The sequence below is a fragment of the Plectropomus leopardus genome, chromosome 4, assembly GCF_008729295.1.
Source record: "Plectropomus leopardus isolate mb chromosome 4, YSFRI_Pleo_2.0, whole genome shotgun sequence".
Lineage (NCBI taxonomy): Eukaryota > Metazoa > Chordata > Actinopteri > Perciformes > Serranidae > Plectropomus > Plectropomus leopardus.
This window is the reverse complement of record NC_056466.1, coordinates 9,747,510-9,765,163: the sequence shown is the minus strand read 5'-3', so window position 1 is coordinate 9,765,163 and position 17,654 is coordinate 9,747,510. Positions and strand designations below refer to the sequence as shown.

At 38.8% G+C, this 17,654-nt stretch overlaps 1 protein-coding gene across 1 annotated transcript in view; it reads left to right on the top strand.

Annotated features, from left to right (window-relative positions):
- Nucleotides 1-8,589: 8,589 nt before the first annotated feature.
- Nucleotides 8,590-17,654, top strand: part of neurl1aa (neuralized E3 ubiquitin protein ligase 1Aa) — a 48,344-nt gene continuing 39,279 nt past the window's right edge. The window contains exon 1 of the mRNA XM_042485878.1: nt 8,590-8,811. Within this exon, the coding sequence (XP_042341812.1) occupies nt 8,778-8,811 (34 nt within the window). The 5' untranslated portion in view covers nt 8,590-8,777. The remainder of the gene's footprint in view (nt 8,812-17,654) is intronic.

Here is a 17,654-nt window from a genome sequence, read left to right as displayed (position 1 = left end):
CAACCAAGTGCTTTGTATACCTGAACCTAACCACACATTCACCACAGTGTTGTTGAGAAAAATAAAGATTTAATGTGTCCCATCCGCTCCAAAATAATGTCGACTTGGCTTCAGAATTTTAGGCCTTCGGAGCAGTGGTTAGTCCCAATAAAAGAAGCTGATATCTAATAAAGAGTCAACTTAATTGATGAGGAATTTGACTCCAGTAGTGCTCAATGTTTATTCATAATATCTTCCTACTTATTCTTTGCACTGTGTGATAAGAGTGAGATACAAACAGAGAGGTCAGCAACAAAATGAAGACAGATAATATCAACAACAAACAAACAACAAAACAGAAATGTCTCATAAGGAGAAGCACATTGTATTGACATTGTTTTAAAATCTTTTGTTCTTTCAGTCAAGACGCTGTCAGACAAACTCAACGCAAATATCAGTGCTGCTGTGAGATCAGCGATATTGACATTTAGAATGAGTGAAACGTTATTTTCATGGACAGCCACAAAGCTCCTGTAACTACATGACTACTAGAATGAGCTGCAAACACGTATTACACAACTCTAAACTCCATAAGAAAAGCTGACGAACTAGACGCTGTGCTTCTGAGACGCTTCCCCTTGACATGAGGATGTGCGTTCCGATCAATTATAAAAGGCGCTAATCAGGCCCGAAACTGACCCTTCCGATCTGCTCGGTACATCTGTATTGGCTTCCATTCAACCTGGACAACAACATCAAGGCAACTTCAGTTTTGCCATCAAAAACCTGAGAAAACTGCTCATGTCATAAAAGCCTACGTCACAAATCAACATTATTATACTGTATCCATCCAAACATCTGCAACCTTTGTTCAACAAACTCTAAAACGCATTGCCAGAAAGCTGAAATATCTAATGTTAAGAAAAAACACTCGAAACTTAAACAAAGCAGAAAAGCATCTGTTGGATGCGTAGTACCCTCTGATACTAGTTGACCTGCAGCGAACCATGAGCTCGCCGCATTATCTGAGTTAGTTATGTAATGCAATTTTATGTACAGACGCTCTATGATGCACCTCAAACATGTTGCAGAGAGGACTGCGGGCCAAAGGAGGCTTTCATGTTTAAAGGATCAGGCCGACAGAGTGGCTTCATTATTAAAACAGGAAGCAAATGGTACTGTGAAAAGGAAGGATGTTCTAGCAATGCATTCATGTACAGCACCCACGTCAAGCCAGCTGAGGAAGTGCACTTTACTTCAGGCCTTTCCTCTACTGCGTATCTGCAAGGTTACATGACATAGCTACGGTAAAACCGGGGTCTGATGTTTCTTCCTGAAACTTGTCTGGCTGGCGTCCAGTCACCACTCTTACAGCCGTGTCCCTTGCGTGCCAAAAAGCTGTTATACCTTAGTGCAATGATGTCATCCCTGGGGAGACTTTTTAAGACTGAACCAACTTGCCGATGTGTTTATCGCAGCTTTTTGTCAGGATAAAAGGTCAAGTTAGACCAGAACACTATCTCTTAACTTGCTATTAAAAAATTTATTCCCTAATTTATCAATATTAAATGTAACTGCTTTAAAATTGTGACACAATAGTTTTACCTTGATCTAACATATAAATTTTTATGAATGCATTGGGGAATTTAACTTCAGTTTAGTGATGTCTTCAAAGAATTCCCACATTGGCTTAAGTCAGCCAGGCTACAATTGTCTGCAGAGGTGATACATGAAACCAAATGTGGTTAGCCTCTCATTGTGCTATGAGTGCTTTCCACCAACTGTCTTCACCTCAAATGTGCACACCATGTGTGTGTCTACAGCGTCTCATTTAGCAAACCAAACCTTGAGGTTGTGGTCCTGATTTCATTTTGATCAACATCCCAGGCAGGCAGGACTATTTGTTATGGTTACACAGTCGTAATCGTTAAAAGTGATGGGGAAATGCTGACATGTAAATATTATTACCTGCAGGATTTACTGGGTGATGCTTTAAACATAAACAAGAATGTAGGCTACAGTGTTATGCAGCTAGATGTTTTACACTCATTAGGCTTCTCTGTTCTGTTCACACAAAGATGGTGCCTGAAACATTTCATTATATCCCTAAATGACTTCTGATGATCATGGGGCAACAAAACATCATCACAGTGAAGAGATTCTGTAACATTGTGGATCAACCCTGTCTGTTTATGAAGAACTTTTGGGAAATGTAATGCCAAGCAAGTTATGTTTTCTAGAAAAAATACTGAAGAAATGCTAATAATTAATGTACGTTGCAAGTCACACAATTGTTGACGCTGAATTTATCAGCAAAGTTTTCACTGACAACATGTTTAAGCCATTTTTTCGCCAAAACAGGCAATCTTGCAGTGCATGATCCACTCATAGTGACCATAGCAGGTTCAGCCTCAGGTTACTATATTTGTAAGAGGAGGCATCGATCCTGACACAATTCAAAATTACCAGTCACTGACGAAAGACAAAACACAAGGAACCATGACATAAAGTGCTCAGATGTTCTACTAGCAATAAAAAATTTAGATAAGGTCAAAATCTAAATATGACACTGAATAAATAAAATAAAAATCTGCAGATGTTGCTAAGACTTGATCAAATGAACGATTGCAGCTGGAACAAAACTATTGCAGTAGTGTTGTGTTTACACCCCGGGACTATAAACCTTTGACCTGAGGGTAGAAGCTAAAATTCCCTCTGCAAAGGATGCGAGTCATCATTAGAAACAGAGCTGGTCATCCTCTGTAGCTGTCTGGTGTTCAGGGACTCTGGGCTCAGCTGGGACTCACCAATCAGCCGACTGGACCATTTCACAATCTGACTCTGTCTGTTCCTGTCCTTCAAAGACGGCTTACCAGACCATGACACTAATAAAAGCATAAAACGGACCCAGCAAAAGCACAATAAAACTGTGTTAGCATGGTTTTGTCAATGTGGAAATAAGACATTTTCCTCATGCAATACAAATGCTGGTGCCCCTTTTTGCACACAGCTTCACTGTTCAGTTTGGAATCAATTATAGTCCCGAGGAATTTATAAGATCGCACACATTCAACAGTTTAACCTTTAGTAATTGTGTCCTCATGTGTGTGGGCATGTCTTCTCAAATCCCTGACCATATCTGTGGTTTTTGATGTGTTTAACTGAAAGAATGACTCGTTGCACCACTTAAAGTGATCAACAATAGGGCCGCGGCGGTTCTCATTCACCCGAGGCAGACTAACGATCACAGAATCATCCGCATACATTAAAATTGTGCAATCTTTAAAAGTGCATCATTTTTTTGCGGTTCTCTTACATTTAACCAAAACCATGATATTTTCCTAACCTTAACAAAGGCGCTTTTGTTGGTTAAACTTAAAATGTCTGGATGGAGTCTGGATATGAACCTGAGGTTCTGCACTTCGTATGCCCACCATCCTCCCAAACAGCCTCCTTGCGAACACATATGTAGGGTTTTGTTAACTAAAATGAACATTTGTGAACGTGATCCAGGGACGAATTATATTGCGACAACAACATAATTAAAAAAGCAGTTAAGTAATATTTAAACATAATTTCTAGGAGACCGAGTTGCCTGGAGTGAATATGTATGAAAACACTGACACACTGTGGAGAGTCAAGCAAAAAGGGTTCGAAATGGATCCAAAACCTTATGAAACCTTATGAAACCTTTCTGCTCATCTTTGCACTGTATGCCTAACCTTTTTCCACTTTTAAACATGAAATATGTCCTTAAGCTCCAAGGAATGTGTGGGTGGGGCAGCTTACTTTCACTTTAAGTTTCTGTGTGTACGATTTAGGGGCATCTATTGGCAGAAATGGTATATTCAAAACTATGTTTCCATTAGTTTATAATCACCTGAAAACAAGGATTGTCTTGTTATGTGACCTTAGGACGAGCTGTTTATATCTACATTGCAAAGAATGTCTATTGCACAGAGTTTGCCATGTTGTTCTACAGTGGCCCAGAACGGACAAAAAAAAAGAGAAAATGCAAAAAAAAACGCATTTCAGCCAACAAGCTGTCTTTAGCATGTTGCGACACTGAGTTTCAAACTCGTCCATGTCCATTATTGCCCCAAATAACTAGGCGAAGTCTTATGAGTGCCGGTGGTATTTCTCTTTTTTGATTTTCACCTCTACTGTACACCTTTTTGACACTGTCAAATATATTTCGGAGCTGTGCACACTGCTATTTTTTTTCTACCAAAATGGACAAACCAAACAGCGGCTGCAGATAGGGCCACTCTCAGCCACCACTGTGGTCTCTTATATGCTTGAAGTTTCAGTTGATCGCAATCTGCAACCTCACCACTAGATGCCACTAAATCATTCACAATGGTATTTTAAGTCAAATTGCACAATGTGCTAAAAAAAGAGGCAAAATCAACAGTTCTACAGTAAAGAGTTACAATTCCTCCGGAAGGAACATAGAGAGCAACATGGAAACTTGGCTTAAGTACCCTCAAAGGGTAAAGGTTATTGACTATTTTTTAGAACAGTAGCTGAATGCATATCAAGTTTAATCCATTAAACAAACACCAGTCCAAAACCAAATTTGTCACGTACTGAGAATAAATAATTCCACACTATCCTATCAAATGTCTTCTCTGCATGCATTCTGGGTTTTCCCGCTTAGCAGAATAGCGTATGTTCAATAGGCAATATAAAAAAGAACGAGTGGCAGTTTTTAATCAACCAGTTCGGTCAGGGGATAAGATATCAGGTCAAGCATCCTCCGGTCTATGGGCCAAGGCTTTAGCTAAATTTATATGGCCTGCAGGAACAAACATTTCTTAGAGGCCTTATCTTTTGTAACCAAAAGGGTGATGCATGCTTGGAAGAGCCCCGTCCTGAAGGGAATCAGAGAGGACATACATAGAAATCAGTATGGGGGGTGAAAAGTGGAGAACTTTTTATAAAACTCGAAACGAAACCAGACAAGATACTGGGGATTTCCCACATTGCATACAAGACATAGCCTCCATTACTTTATTCTAAAAGCTGTTTCCAGCCTGACCCTCAAGTCTGAGGATAAAGAGGAAATATTTAGATTGACCTCGTCAAAAAACTGGATGAAAATTAAGATAAATTCTCAAGATTAATCAGTTAAAACCTGAGCAAATTGGCTTGGTGCTTATAGTACCAGCAAAAATAAGTTCATTTAAGTACATCTGCTGCTATCTGAATGCTCAACTTCTACAATATTTTAGTGGTAGGTGTGGTAGAGCAACAATTCATCTGTTGTTTATAAGGCTACAGAACAGACTGTTATAGACGGGAGAGCAGGTAGCAGACGAAGAACACAAACAGATGAAACTGACAGACTGGTGCAGCTCAGTGACTTGTTGTATAAAAATGCTTACAGGCAGGAGCTGGTGGGCGGGCAGGTCACAGGTACTGGTTGACAGACAGGAGCAGAGTAAGAGTCAGGTTCAGGTTGTTTGAAATCCAGAGTACAATGTACACTGCAACGAGGATGAAATGGCAAAAGAACAAAGGAAGCGGGCTGGTATTTGTAGTGAGTGACTGATGAGAGGTGAGAACAGGTGAAGAGGTGAGAGAGCCGGAGGTTAGGTGACTGCAGGGCTGATGGGGAAAGTAAGAATAGTGCTGCTGTCCAATAGTCAAAAAAATTATTTAGTATGTTTGCTTCCTAAACACTTCTCCTTGAGTTTGATGGAAAATGTCATGAGGTCAAGGATTAAAAACGAAAGGCGGAAGTCGTTGTTTGCATGATCCTGTTTGAATCAAGTGCTCTCATTCTTCCTGCACCAGAAAGCTGAGGCTTCTGATGTCATCACAAAATTACATTACATTAGGCTCATTCGAGCTGAGCCAGTCCTGTGCAAAATCGATCGCCGGTGATCGCTGCGTAATGCATGCCGGTTACATTTGCGTCCAACCTCATCTCGACTTCCTCTAAAGTCATGCAAAAGTGGATGATGATAATCTCGTGAGATCAAGGCAACCACAGTTTTTTGAGCAAGGCACCACAGTTGCTCTCCACTGACTGCAAGACCCAGGGCATGATGGGAAATACCTGGCTGTCCGCTGATAGAACAGCTGACTGGTTTAGATGTTGACTCAGCAATATGATGTTTTATATAAACGTTTCATTTTTGTTGGATTACAGGTAATTTGATTTTATTTGTATGATCTGAAGCTTTATTATGTTAACAGAACACATGTTGCAGCTGATGGTTAAATACATTCATCATAAACTATACATAGCCCATTGTATATGAACACTGGATTGTTTTCATTATTTTAAGTGGACCCATTAAACAACACAAAGACGTGTGGTAAGTAGATAAAGTGGGATATGAGGATTCTTCAAATAACATCTGTACAGATGTGAAGCCCTGACTGTAGGCTGTCTGACTGATGTTTACTAAAAGCTGTTGTGTGTTTGACTAACAGGCTGATGTTTTTGATTTATTTATGTAGTTTGAGGGGGACAGGTGTGCTCGGCAGATTTATATCCAGCAGCAAACTGATATGATTCTGATTTACATGAGAATTTGTGTGAAATTGAGACTGAACAACTGAAAAAAAGATTCCCTGTATAGTATTTTAGAAGGCTAGTGAGTCATAATTACAACAATTGGAGACTGCAAATAAAGTGATATACAGATCTGATAAGATTTTACTGAATCTGAATCCAATCTAACAGGATGTGGGTGCTTCTGTGGCTTCCTGTACAGTGTGAAAGTTGCTGGAAATGCTGAAAACTGTCCATCTTGATCAAAGCTTTTTATCACCACCTCCAGCTGCAGCTGCCTCCTCTTGCCCACTGTACAGGCAAGGCACAGTTCATCTCAAACCAGTCTATGTGGCAACAGTTAACAGTGGTGGCAGTATTTACCCGTAATGGTGGTGGGAGATTGTTCAGTGCATAATCCAGTAAATATCTCTCTAAATTCAAACTAATAATAGCTAAAATATTAATTCTTTTTATAAGAGAATGCAAAGGCTTACTCTTCCATGTCAACACATTTTATCACATCAGTGTGTGATGTGCAGTGCAAAAACGCATAGTGGTGCCAGAGGAATGATTGATAATTATCAAAATGCCTTTGCACTCTGTTCATTAAAAATGAGCATATCTTAAAAACTAAGTAATGTATATAGTTCAAATAACTTTAGTGTTAGGAAATATTTTGTTCTTGTTCCTACATTTACAAATCTTTTTGATCAATATGTTTTGCGTGTTTTTTTAATGTAAAATTGTGTTTTAGGCTATGTAATTATGCTAGTTCGGATGTTATTGACCTGGGTGTGACGTGTTGGAACTTGCTTAAAGCATGGTAGATTTAAGACTTTAAGATTTTTTTAATGCCACTCAGAATAAAGTTTAATACCTCTTTTCTAATAACCAAATCTGAAAGACAATTTTATTTTGCCCCAGTGTTTACTGTAACATAAAATGACTTTTTTTTGTCCACTGAAATGTTAGATTAATTACGTCAAATGTTGAAAAAATAACCTTTTTTAGAGTGAAACACATGGAAGACAATAAAATTATTTAATAAAAGTATTTAGTTTACCAATGTAAGTGGAAAATATCTGATATTTCTGGCTAATTTCTGGGCAATTGTGTTCCTCAATCTGCATGTGTGACTCCACTGAAATATATTTATTTATTTATTTACTTTACTTTTTTTTTTTTTTTTTACAAAAAAAATGATGTTACTAATTATTTCAAGATTTTACAATACACAGTCAGAAAAAAAAACGATTCATAACATCCTACTTCCCATGTCTGACCATTTTTAAGAGTTTCGAAAGATTAATATCATTCAGTGAAGGCCTTCTATTTAGAATATTGAATTCAACGCCTTTAAAGACTTTCTAAGGAGCCACGGGAACCCTACAGTGTTTCAAAGATAGAAAAGCACTTCTCAGATACTTGGGTGAAAAACAAAAATATGAACACCAGTAAAGGATTAGAAAAAAGATCTCAAAACTGTCCCCCAGTATACCTCTGCTCATATTCCATTAATTCATATATCTAATTTTCCTCACCCTGTCCTTCGCAGCGCCATTATCTAAGCCTCAGGCCCAAAGTAAACACAGTGGTGTCTGAGATTGAGGGCCATGAGGTCACCATGGATATGTGGTGACAGCTCAAGTCAGAGGCCTGACTCCTGAGGGGTCACCCTGTCTGTCTGCCAGGGGCCTGAGGCACATAAGGAAGTACGGAAGGTGAAAGAGTGAGTGCTGAAAGTGAGGAATGTGAGCACTTAGTCTCTGGATCCATACTTAGGCTTAGCTTGTATCTCTTGTATTTTTTTAAACAATGCACTGTATATAATAAAAAAATATTTTATGTATTCATTTAATTGCTTGTAAAAAAAAAAAATTAATACAGGTAAATATATCTTTGCAGTGTAAACAGCCTCATATTTTGTTTATTCCTCTTGGTCCACCTCGTGCTCCATAAATAGGATGCAGCTCAGCGCGGCAGTGACAGCGTTAAAGGCGCTCAGCCAGTCTCCACCTTTTATGTAAATGCCAGTGTGAGTGAGTGGGACCCGAGGCGGAGAGAGCGCTCAGTGAATGGGAGGGGGGGAGTTGCCTTCACGGATGTGTCCCTGCGCTCGCAACAAGGAGGTGTGGGTCTCTGTTTCCAGTGTTTGCATCTATTCGGAGGAAACAAGCGATAGGCTGCCTTTGGATGCGAACGTGCAATCATGTCACGAGCGCCGGACTGTGCAACGGGAGCATCTGAATAATCCATACAGGCGATAACCGGACTCTACAGGAATAAAGCAATGGGTGGCCAGATAACGCGAAATGCCTTTTACGGTAAGTAATTAACATTTGTGCGTGTATGATCTGGGTGTATATTGAAAGTGACGCTCTATTGTTTTGGCCTTTGCGTCAAGCTTTTGGTTGTAAAGAGTGTTTAAGTGTTTAATTCATAGACGGGTAATGCTCGCACTGGCTGTGTTATCACCGTCAGGTACCATATTGCCACTATAGCTTATTATTCAGTCACAATGACGTCACTCCGGTGATTAGAATAGGGGTCTCGAGACGCGCAGCTGTTCACTTTTGATAAGTGCGATGAAACAAACAGGATGTCACCACCTCCACGCGCTCTAACCTATATCCCATATTAAAGTGTTGTCAAGTGTTTATATTGTGTGGGCTCTGCAGCGCCAACAAGTCAGTTTCAGTGAGGGATGGAAAGTTGCGGGGTTTCCCTCTGCCCTGCTCGGTGCGCTGTGTTGTGGTTTCCCCTCATTAATAAAGAGGCACAGTGTGCGCAGCTGTGCTGTAGGAAATCAATACATTGATTACCAATTTCATTATCGGTAACAGACAGGTGGAAGGCATGATTTATTTCTGTAAGCAAAACAGCTGACTGTATTGAAAAATGACAAGTATTTGGTATTGATTTGGTCTTGAAGTGAGGTGATGTTTGATATTTTTTAAAGTGAAGAATGGACCTCAGGGCTTCAGTCATTGCGCATTAAAGTCTGAGGAGCTCCCAGTTCTCTGGAAAACAGTAAAGCTTCTGTGTAGATTCATTAACAAAATGTAGACCAGCTTCAGGCCTCTTATCTGTTGTTTAATGCTCCCTGTGGTGATAAACAGTGATAACTATCACGATGGTTTTAAATATAATTAGCATGCTATAAATATATTCTTGATAAATATATTTAAGTAAACCTATGGGAGTTTAGCCAAGGCCCTGTTCCTACAGCGTCTGCTGGTTTTGACCACCTGATCATTCTAATTAAAGCCTCAACATTAATCCAATTAGTTTAAGAGGGACAGACTAAGACAGCGTGAAGAGGAAGCTATAGCCACTTCCCTTTGTGATAGAGGTCAAACACTTCATAAAAATTCAAACACAATGTTACCCGCTTGATTTACTGTGGGCTCACTGTGGTAATATGAATATTTAACAGGTGAATTTTTCAGTTTATATTAAATCTCTTCAAATATTCCAGTGTAGTTACTATTGTTGTGGTTCAAACATGGTAGTCAGAATTAATATTGTCACCCTGTATTAGCTGGCATATTTATACAAGTTTGGTATAATTTAGGCATAAAATGTGTGTATTTTGCATAAAACCTCTGAACTCTATCCATAAAGTCTATTTTTCAGATACAGAACTGAATTTAGCTTGTGGATCAATAGAATATAGTTTCTATCCTTATTTATTGACAAGGTGAGAATCTGAGTGAGTAAGTTATCCACTTATACAACATAAACATTATGCATGGTCTATGTTTTTTCCACTGTTTCAGCGTGTGCTCTACAACATGGAATAAACTTAAGACTCAAGCTGTTTTTACCCTGCAACAAAGTTCTGAATGAATGGAGTTGTGTCAAAATTACCTTGTAACATAAACAAACAAGACACTTCTACATTTGCTACTGCAACTGACCATTCCTCCATGTTCGCAAGTTTAGCGATTTTATTATTTTGTCTATTTGCATATTAGATCCTCTCTGTTCTCCTAGACCCCAAACGTCTATGACAGAGCTGTTACACCTATATTGAAGACTTTGAATGTCTCTGGACTCATCAATTAATGCTAATAATTCAATGTGGACTTCTCCTGCTGTGGCAAGCTATAACACCTGCTTCAAAAACAGTCATTACCTTGCCTTATTGTCAGTCTAACCCACACTGCCGGACTTTCTTCTTGCCAACATTTCCTCAATCTCAGAACCTGTCACTGATTGTCATATTGTCTGACAATAATAAAGCCTCTAGGGGGCAAGGGCCAAAATTTAGGGCTAATTCGGTGCAGCCAAATTTTCTCTTCCATGTGCAGGTCATTTCAGCTATCTACATACAAATGCAGATAAATGAAAACAATAATAGTAATATACATCTAAGTTGTCATCAGACAATGTGATAGCAGATTGCATTTATGATGCATTCAAATTTTGTCGTGTTTACCTTAATCACAAGGAGAGTCCAACTTGTGGCATTCATGACCTTGTAAGTGTAAATTTTTGGAGGGCTGTAGTACACATGAGTTCATGAGTTCCATTTGAGCACAGCATAAAGCCAGTGCAGTCCACCTCTCCAAAATGACTATTTACCTGCTGTTCAAATATGATTGGTCAATATTACAAGGACTAAAAATGGACTGCAAACAGACACCAGAATACTTCTGATACCAAAATCCCATTGGCTGCAAATTCTGCACACATATGCAGAGTCTGTCTACATAAATCAATATTTTCTGAGCCCTCTCCTCTTTAGAATTCGGTCCCCATTGTCCCATGACAATGGTTTTTCCATCAGTGTATCTTTTATTTATTCAGTTACATTGTTTACAGACATGTCAATGCACATGCATTGCTCGAACTTCATCCATAATTCAATTGGCATCGATTATCTGGCTCTTAAGTTCTTCAAACAAAATTCACAGTGAGCTGGTTATTATTGCAAAACAGTTTGCAACAGGCTTTGTGTAAGTCTCACTGATTACATCACTTATTTGAAAAGAAATCAGTAATCTGGTACAATACAGTGAGTCAGAAATCGATTATTAGCCTAACAGAGTATTCCATTAAAAACTGTAATTCAAATTTATATCATAATAACATAAAAATTAGCCTGCCAGTTACCACAACTAAAACTATTATCCTGAAAACAAACTGAAATTATAACAATTAATGTGTCATTTCTTGAGGTTTTCAATAAAACACTGAGCGGCTGACCTGATTTTTCCTCTACAGAGTGATGTGACCGGATGTGAAATATCCATAGCAACAGCCAGTCATTCATAACTATGCCTAGCTATTCATAAACAACTGCCGCCGACCGCCCTTATGGACCAAATAGAATCAGATATTCACTAAAGATATGGTTTAATCATGGCTAACTTGTGTTGACAAGAGAATGGAAATAGTCTGTTAATCCAGTGAGAAGAGGAGTGGGTTAATATTAAAGTACAAGCGTTGCTATGGTGACTAGCAGCCATTGATAGAAAGCTTCTGAGTGCTGCTTCTGCTTCTTTCTGAAACTGAAAACAGAGCAAAATTGAAGAGACCTGATATCATATTTGAGCCCTTTCGGTGACGTATTCCTCCATACTTGTACTCACTGAAAATGCAGCTGGTGAAGAACTAAAACTACCTAAAGTGAAATCTATTATCTAGAAAACTGCCACTGTTCTTATTACGTACTCACTGTATACATGTAGGTATGAGACAGGTGTGACTTACTGAGGAACAGATTATGCTTTTCTAAAGTTGCACCTCTGCAGGCTGCTGTTCTCAGGTGTGAAGCACCAGAGCACATCCAAACAGTGTTTTGCAGAGTTGGTTGCATAATTGAGTCTGCCGAGTATGTGGGAGCTCCACTTCTGTGCTCCCGATTGACTGAAAGTGGGCCAGTGTCTGAGGCTGCACAGGCTGATTCGATGGAGCGTCTGGCTCCACTCGATTTGAATTGGATTCAGTATCCAAATGCAAAGCGGAGAATGAGCTGAAGAGATGCCATTCAACAATGAAGATCTCTTTGCTTGCTAGAATTAGATCAGATAACAGTAATGTTATGGGATGTGCCTCAGGTTATTGGACGCTAAATAAAAGCAATGGATATTTAAAGGAACAGTAAGATTTAGGGGGATTTAGTGGCATCCAGCCATAACTTCTCCCGGTTATGAGTCTCTTACGCTCCTTGGACCAGGTAATTAAAACTAGTAATAACACTGAATGAAGCAGTTACTTATTAGTGTTTCTCTAATATACATCGTAGGGGCCGCTCTCCTAGCACCTGCTAATGTTAGCTTGCGTACTTTCTGTGATAGCTCAATGGGTGGCCAGATATTATTTTTACTGTGAGCTGAATTATCCGCAGAGGTCTCCTACTCTCAAGAAAGGCATGCAGTAATTTAACTTGTAAAAAATGTTGAAATAAAAGCATTTTCATGTGACAAATCTATGTTTCTCCTATGGTGTTCAGCTCCTTGCAGACTGGCCATTAGCCTAACACCTGCTAATGTGTGCTCCCCTTTTTTACCTGATAACTTAAAATCCAGACATATAGGAGGTTTTAATCGAGAGCCGAATTCTTCACAGAGGTCTCTTCCTCTACAAAACAAACAGACCCGGTGAATTAAACTGGTCAAAACACTGAATATAGTATTTTTGTGTTAAAAATGCCATGTTTTGTCTCCTTCCTCACAGAGCGGCTGCTACACTGACCAACGCTAAAAGAGCCAGTGTTTGGTTTGTCTGTTCTGGGTTACTGTAGAAACATGGCCATGCAACATAGCAATCTTCGTACACCAAGATCCACTCCCCATGTAGATATTAAGAACTAACTGTAAGGTAACAACAACGATTCTTTTTTTTAGGTAATGCCATACAGTATCGGTCACAATAATACTGGTCTAATTTTTAGTATGATAAGAAAAATTCATCTCATGATACTGACAATATTTTGACTTTAAATAATGATTTACTAGTTATAGTTTTAAGGGTACTTTTTTTTATTTGGCGACTTTTTATCCAGAATCTGAACCTTTTTGAGTTACTGTTGTTTACAAACTGAGCAAATGAGAGATCATTTTTGTTTAGTTTTTACTGAATATTTAAAGGCAAACTGTTACATTTGCAATGACATACATAATTATAACACTTATTTTGTTGCAATTGTACATTCTCTGAAAATTGTTATCGCAATAATACTCTCATTTTAGGGCCATATCATCCATCCCTAATACTAATATTCTGTTTCTGCAAATACGTCCCCCTAAACCCTACACAGTGGATCTTTAATTCAGCATGCAGACCACCAATAGCCATAAAAAAAATCAATTTTCTTCTCCCTCTATTTTTCCTCCCTTTTTCTTTGTGTGTATGAGACCAAAAGCTTGAAAGACAGTTTTAATCAGGCCTGAACAGTTGCTATGGAGTGACAGAAACACATGTCTCAGGGTCAGGTGGCATTGTTAAGAGAGTGTGTCAGTGCCGTCCGTATAATTCTTACTTCCTGCTCCTCAGCAGTTTGTCCTAAGGAAATAGTCTGTCACCTAATCAGGGGGTAGGTATGGTTGCACACATATATATGTACACACATATGTGCAACCCTAACCCTCCTTTGTCCAGCAGGCATGCAAAATCATGTGTGTGTGTGTGTGTGTGTGTGTGTGTGTGTGTTTGTGTGTGTCTGCAACCGGCCCTTTCATCCTCATCCTCATGACAGGTCACCTTCAAGGCAGCGCCCACATAATGACTCCCAGCCAGTACTGAATAGCATCTTGCCTGCTTTCAGTCAATACACACTGCATATCATTACGCCTCTCCATCAGCCTGCTCTCTTTCACTGCCAAAGAAGCATCAGTGGATTACATTGTGCTGCACTGTATGCGGCCTTGCAATATTATTACTTATTGATTGCTGTTGTGTAATCCTGCTCGTGAAGAGAATGCGGTAACAGCGGGAAGACTAGTGGGCCGTAGTGGATGACGTCAGCCAGAATTCATCATCTGCGCTGTCTCACCTTTCACTGCCAGGTCATTGCGGTTTGAATTATTGATAGCAGAGCGTCTCTGCAGTAGGGTTAGCCCAGAGTAGGAGATGAGATAGAGATGGTCCTTTGGGCAGTAAAGATTAGTCAGTCTACTGCTCGTAACCATAACCATATGTAATATTCTATATATTGAGTATAATATGTTTGGTTCTGAGACACTTTTCCATTAGGGGACAATAAAGGTAAAGTTGAGCTAAACTTGTGAAATACTAGAGGTCGGTTACCGGAGTGTTACAGTTGTAGTAAAAGGATTAATAAACAGAAGATTAAAAGGACAAATTTTAATACTATCATATTGAGTTCATTCTTTGAAACTTGGACAGCCATCAGTTTTCATGTTCTGCCTTTCTCGCCTCGCCTTTCACAAGCATTTAAATCTTTAAATCATAAGAAAATTGGCTTGACTTCTTTCAAAAACATGAAAAAGATGGCAACCAGCAACTGAAATGTCCAAACTGCAAAAAATTTGTAAAAAGGTGACGAGAGAACAAATCGTTAGAAAATGATGAAATACCTGGGGTAAAATATCAAGAATTTAATTCAATATTCAATTTCAATATTCTTTAATTTTTCTTTTTGGCTAAATTCAGGTAATTTTCTTAAAGTTTAACTTTTTTTTTGCTAATTTAGGGGTAATGGTCTTGTTAAGTTGCTCATTGCTTCTTTCCGTGATTTCGAAAGAAATCAAACCAGTCTACTTGGGTTTCAAAGGGTTAAAGGTCTACTATGCAGCAATTGTTGGTTCCTGTTTGAAACCAAATTGCCAGTGAAAGTAAAACTAAAAGCCAACTCCAGATTTTTTTTCAGCACTGCGTCCACGATTTTTGTAGGTTCCTCTTGGATGCATGCTGCTACAGTCTACAGTCTGTACTCAATAAAACATCTGAAAAGAAGTGAGAAATGCCCAATGCAACAGCAATCTGATCTAGTGGTTCTTTAGCTTTATCGTGCCAAGGACCTCTAAATACACACATATTAAATCACGGATCTCCATTTGATAGATTCTGCCCTCGGCACCTCCATCTGAAAATATTTTGGTTATGAGATATGATAAAGACCAGGATTCTACACTTGTCAGCTACAGTTGTGGAGGTAACTTTGGAGTAAGCAAAAACCTATGATCAGTATTCCATTATGAATCTGACTCAGATTGAGCTCACTTCTGTAATGAATTAAATAATGGAAATAAGCCATTCCCTATTTTTCTGGAACTCCCACTTGAACCCCAGGGGGTGCTTGGACCCCTCGTTGAGAAAAGCTGATGTAAGACAAGTGAAAGCAGCAAATTCTAACATTTCAGAACTATCAAAAGGACGAGACAATTTACTTTAATTACAGTTGTAAAGTAATTTTCCATGACATTCTAAAGGAATATAGTTCTTGAAACTTAACATTTGAATTTATTCATAATTTCAGGCTAATTTGGTTCCTATTGAGACTTCTTGTGTTTGATCGTTTTTTAGAAGCTTGTCTCATCTCTCTCCCTTTTCTCTCCCTTCTCCTCTCAACTCTCCTTTCTTGCTTCCTCTCTTCTTGCTGCTCATTTGTACCTCAATTAGGTCTCTCATCTTCCATCAACTCTTTGTTCAGTCCATGCCCCCCCTATGTGGCGGCCTTCCAAAGAAACACCACAATCTGAAGATATACTCAGGAAACTTGTCATTGAAAATTGTAAAATTGTGTTTGACCTTTTCACAATCAAAGCCTTTCTATTAACATGCAATTAAAATTTTATCGATGATGAAATATGGGGAAAAAACATCTGAATGATGATCTGATCATTTTTAGTTGCAGTCTTGCGTCATGGAAAGACTCAGATGTTAGCTTAGTTGATGGTGATTCAGACCTCTGATTCACTACCAACAACTTATCTATTCAGCAATTTAGACGTCTGCCGTGCTCAATAACAGATGTGTCTTCAGTCAGAAAAACAACTGACGCAATTAGAACTTAGTAGGCATGATTAAGAATGGGGAAATCATCCTACAGTGATTAAGACAACTAGATTCATTCATAAAATGTAGCAACAGGAAATTACCATAAAAACTGCGACAAGCATGCAATAGCTGCACAGGTTGTTGGAAGTCCACTTGGCAGAATAACAACTTTTAAATCAGCATATTAATGCTACTGTTTGGGGAAAACTGCTCCAAGCAACCGCCAAGACACATTACAGTATAAAGGAAAGTTATATTGGTGGCACTCTGTAAATTACTTTGTGATTTGATCACATAGCTTTTCACACATTAATATCAGAGGAAAAGTTGAGATGTTGTTTGTTTATCTGTAATCCAGCAGCAGGCTGTACCTTTGAAGGTATTCTCATGGTCCTACTGATGTAGCCTCCCTGCCTGGAATCAATAAATCAATTAGTTGTCAACTATCAAATTCATTAGCAACTAATCAGTTTAAGAAATGTTTTGAGAAAACAAGTCCAAATTCTTTTCTAGTGTCTTACTCCTCCATGACAGTTAACTGAATATACCCGGGTTGATGACAAAACAAAACATGTGAGGATCTCACCTTGGAGGAACAGAGATCTACATTTTTCACCCATTACTGACATTTTGTAGACCAAGCGAGTTATCATTGAATCAAGAAAATAACTCACAAAAAAACTGACATTGAAAATAATCCTGAAATGCAGACCTAGTATATAAGCACAAAGTGGTGTGTTGAAATGTTGGGCTTAAATTTTGTCAAGTAGACACCTATGAGTTCATGAAAATTCCTCTGAAGCCCCAATCTGCAGCCGGACAACATATAAAACAGGATAAACACCAAGATAAAGTCAGGATGACTGAATGAAAGAAAAACTAAATGGCTTGTCAGCCTAATGTGTAGGCTGTTGCAATGTCAACAATCATAAGTCAAAAAAAAGCAGCCATAAAACAGCAGCTAATGTAGAATAAACAGCTTAAATTACAGGATCACCTGATGCTGCTCTGACCGGAGTCATTATGGAAACCCCCAACATGCAACATAACCATGGCCATGAATCATCTATCAGTGCATCAACACGTAGGCAATAGATTTGTCATTATGTTGCCTAGCAGCTCGCCCAGCCCTGTGGTTACCACCAACATAATGACTGATGAGTCTAATGAGTTCCTGTGGGTACCTGTCCCCAGGTAG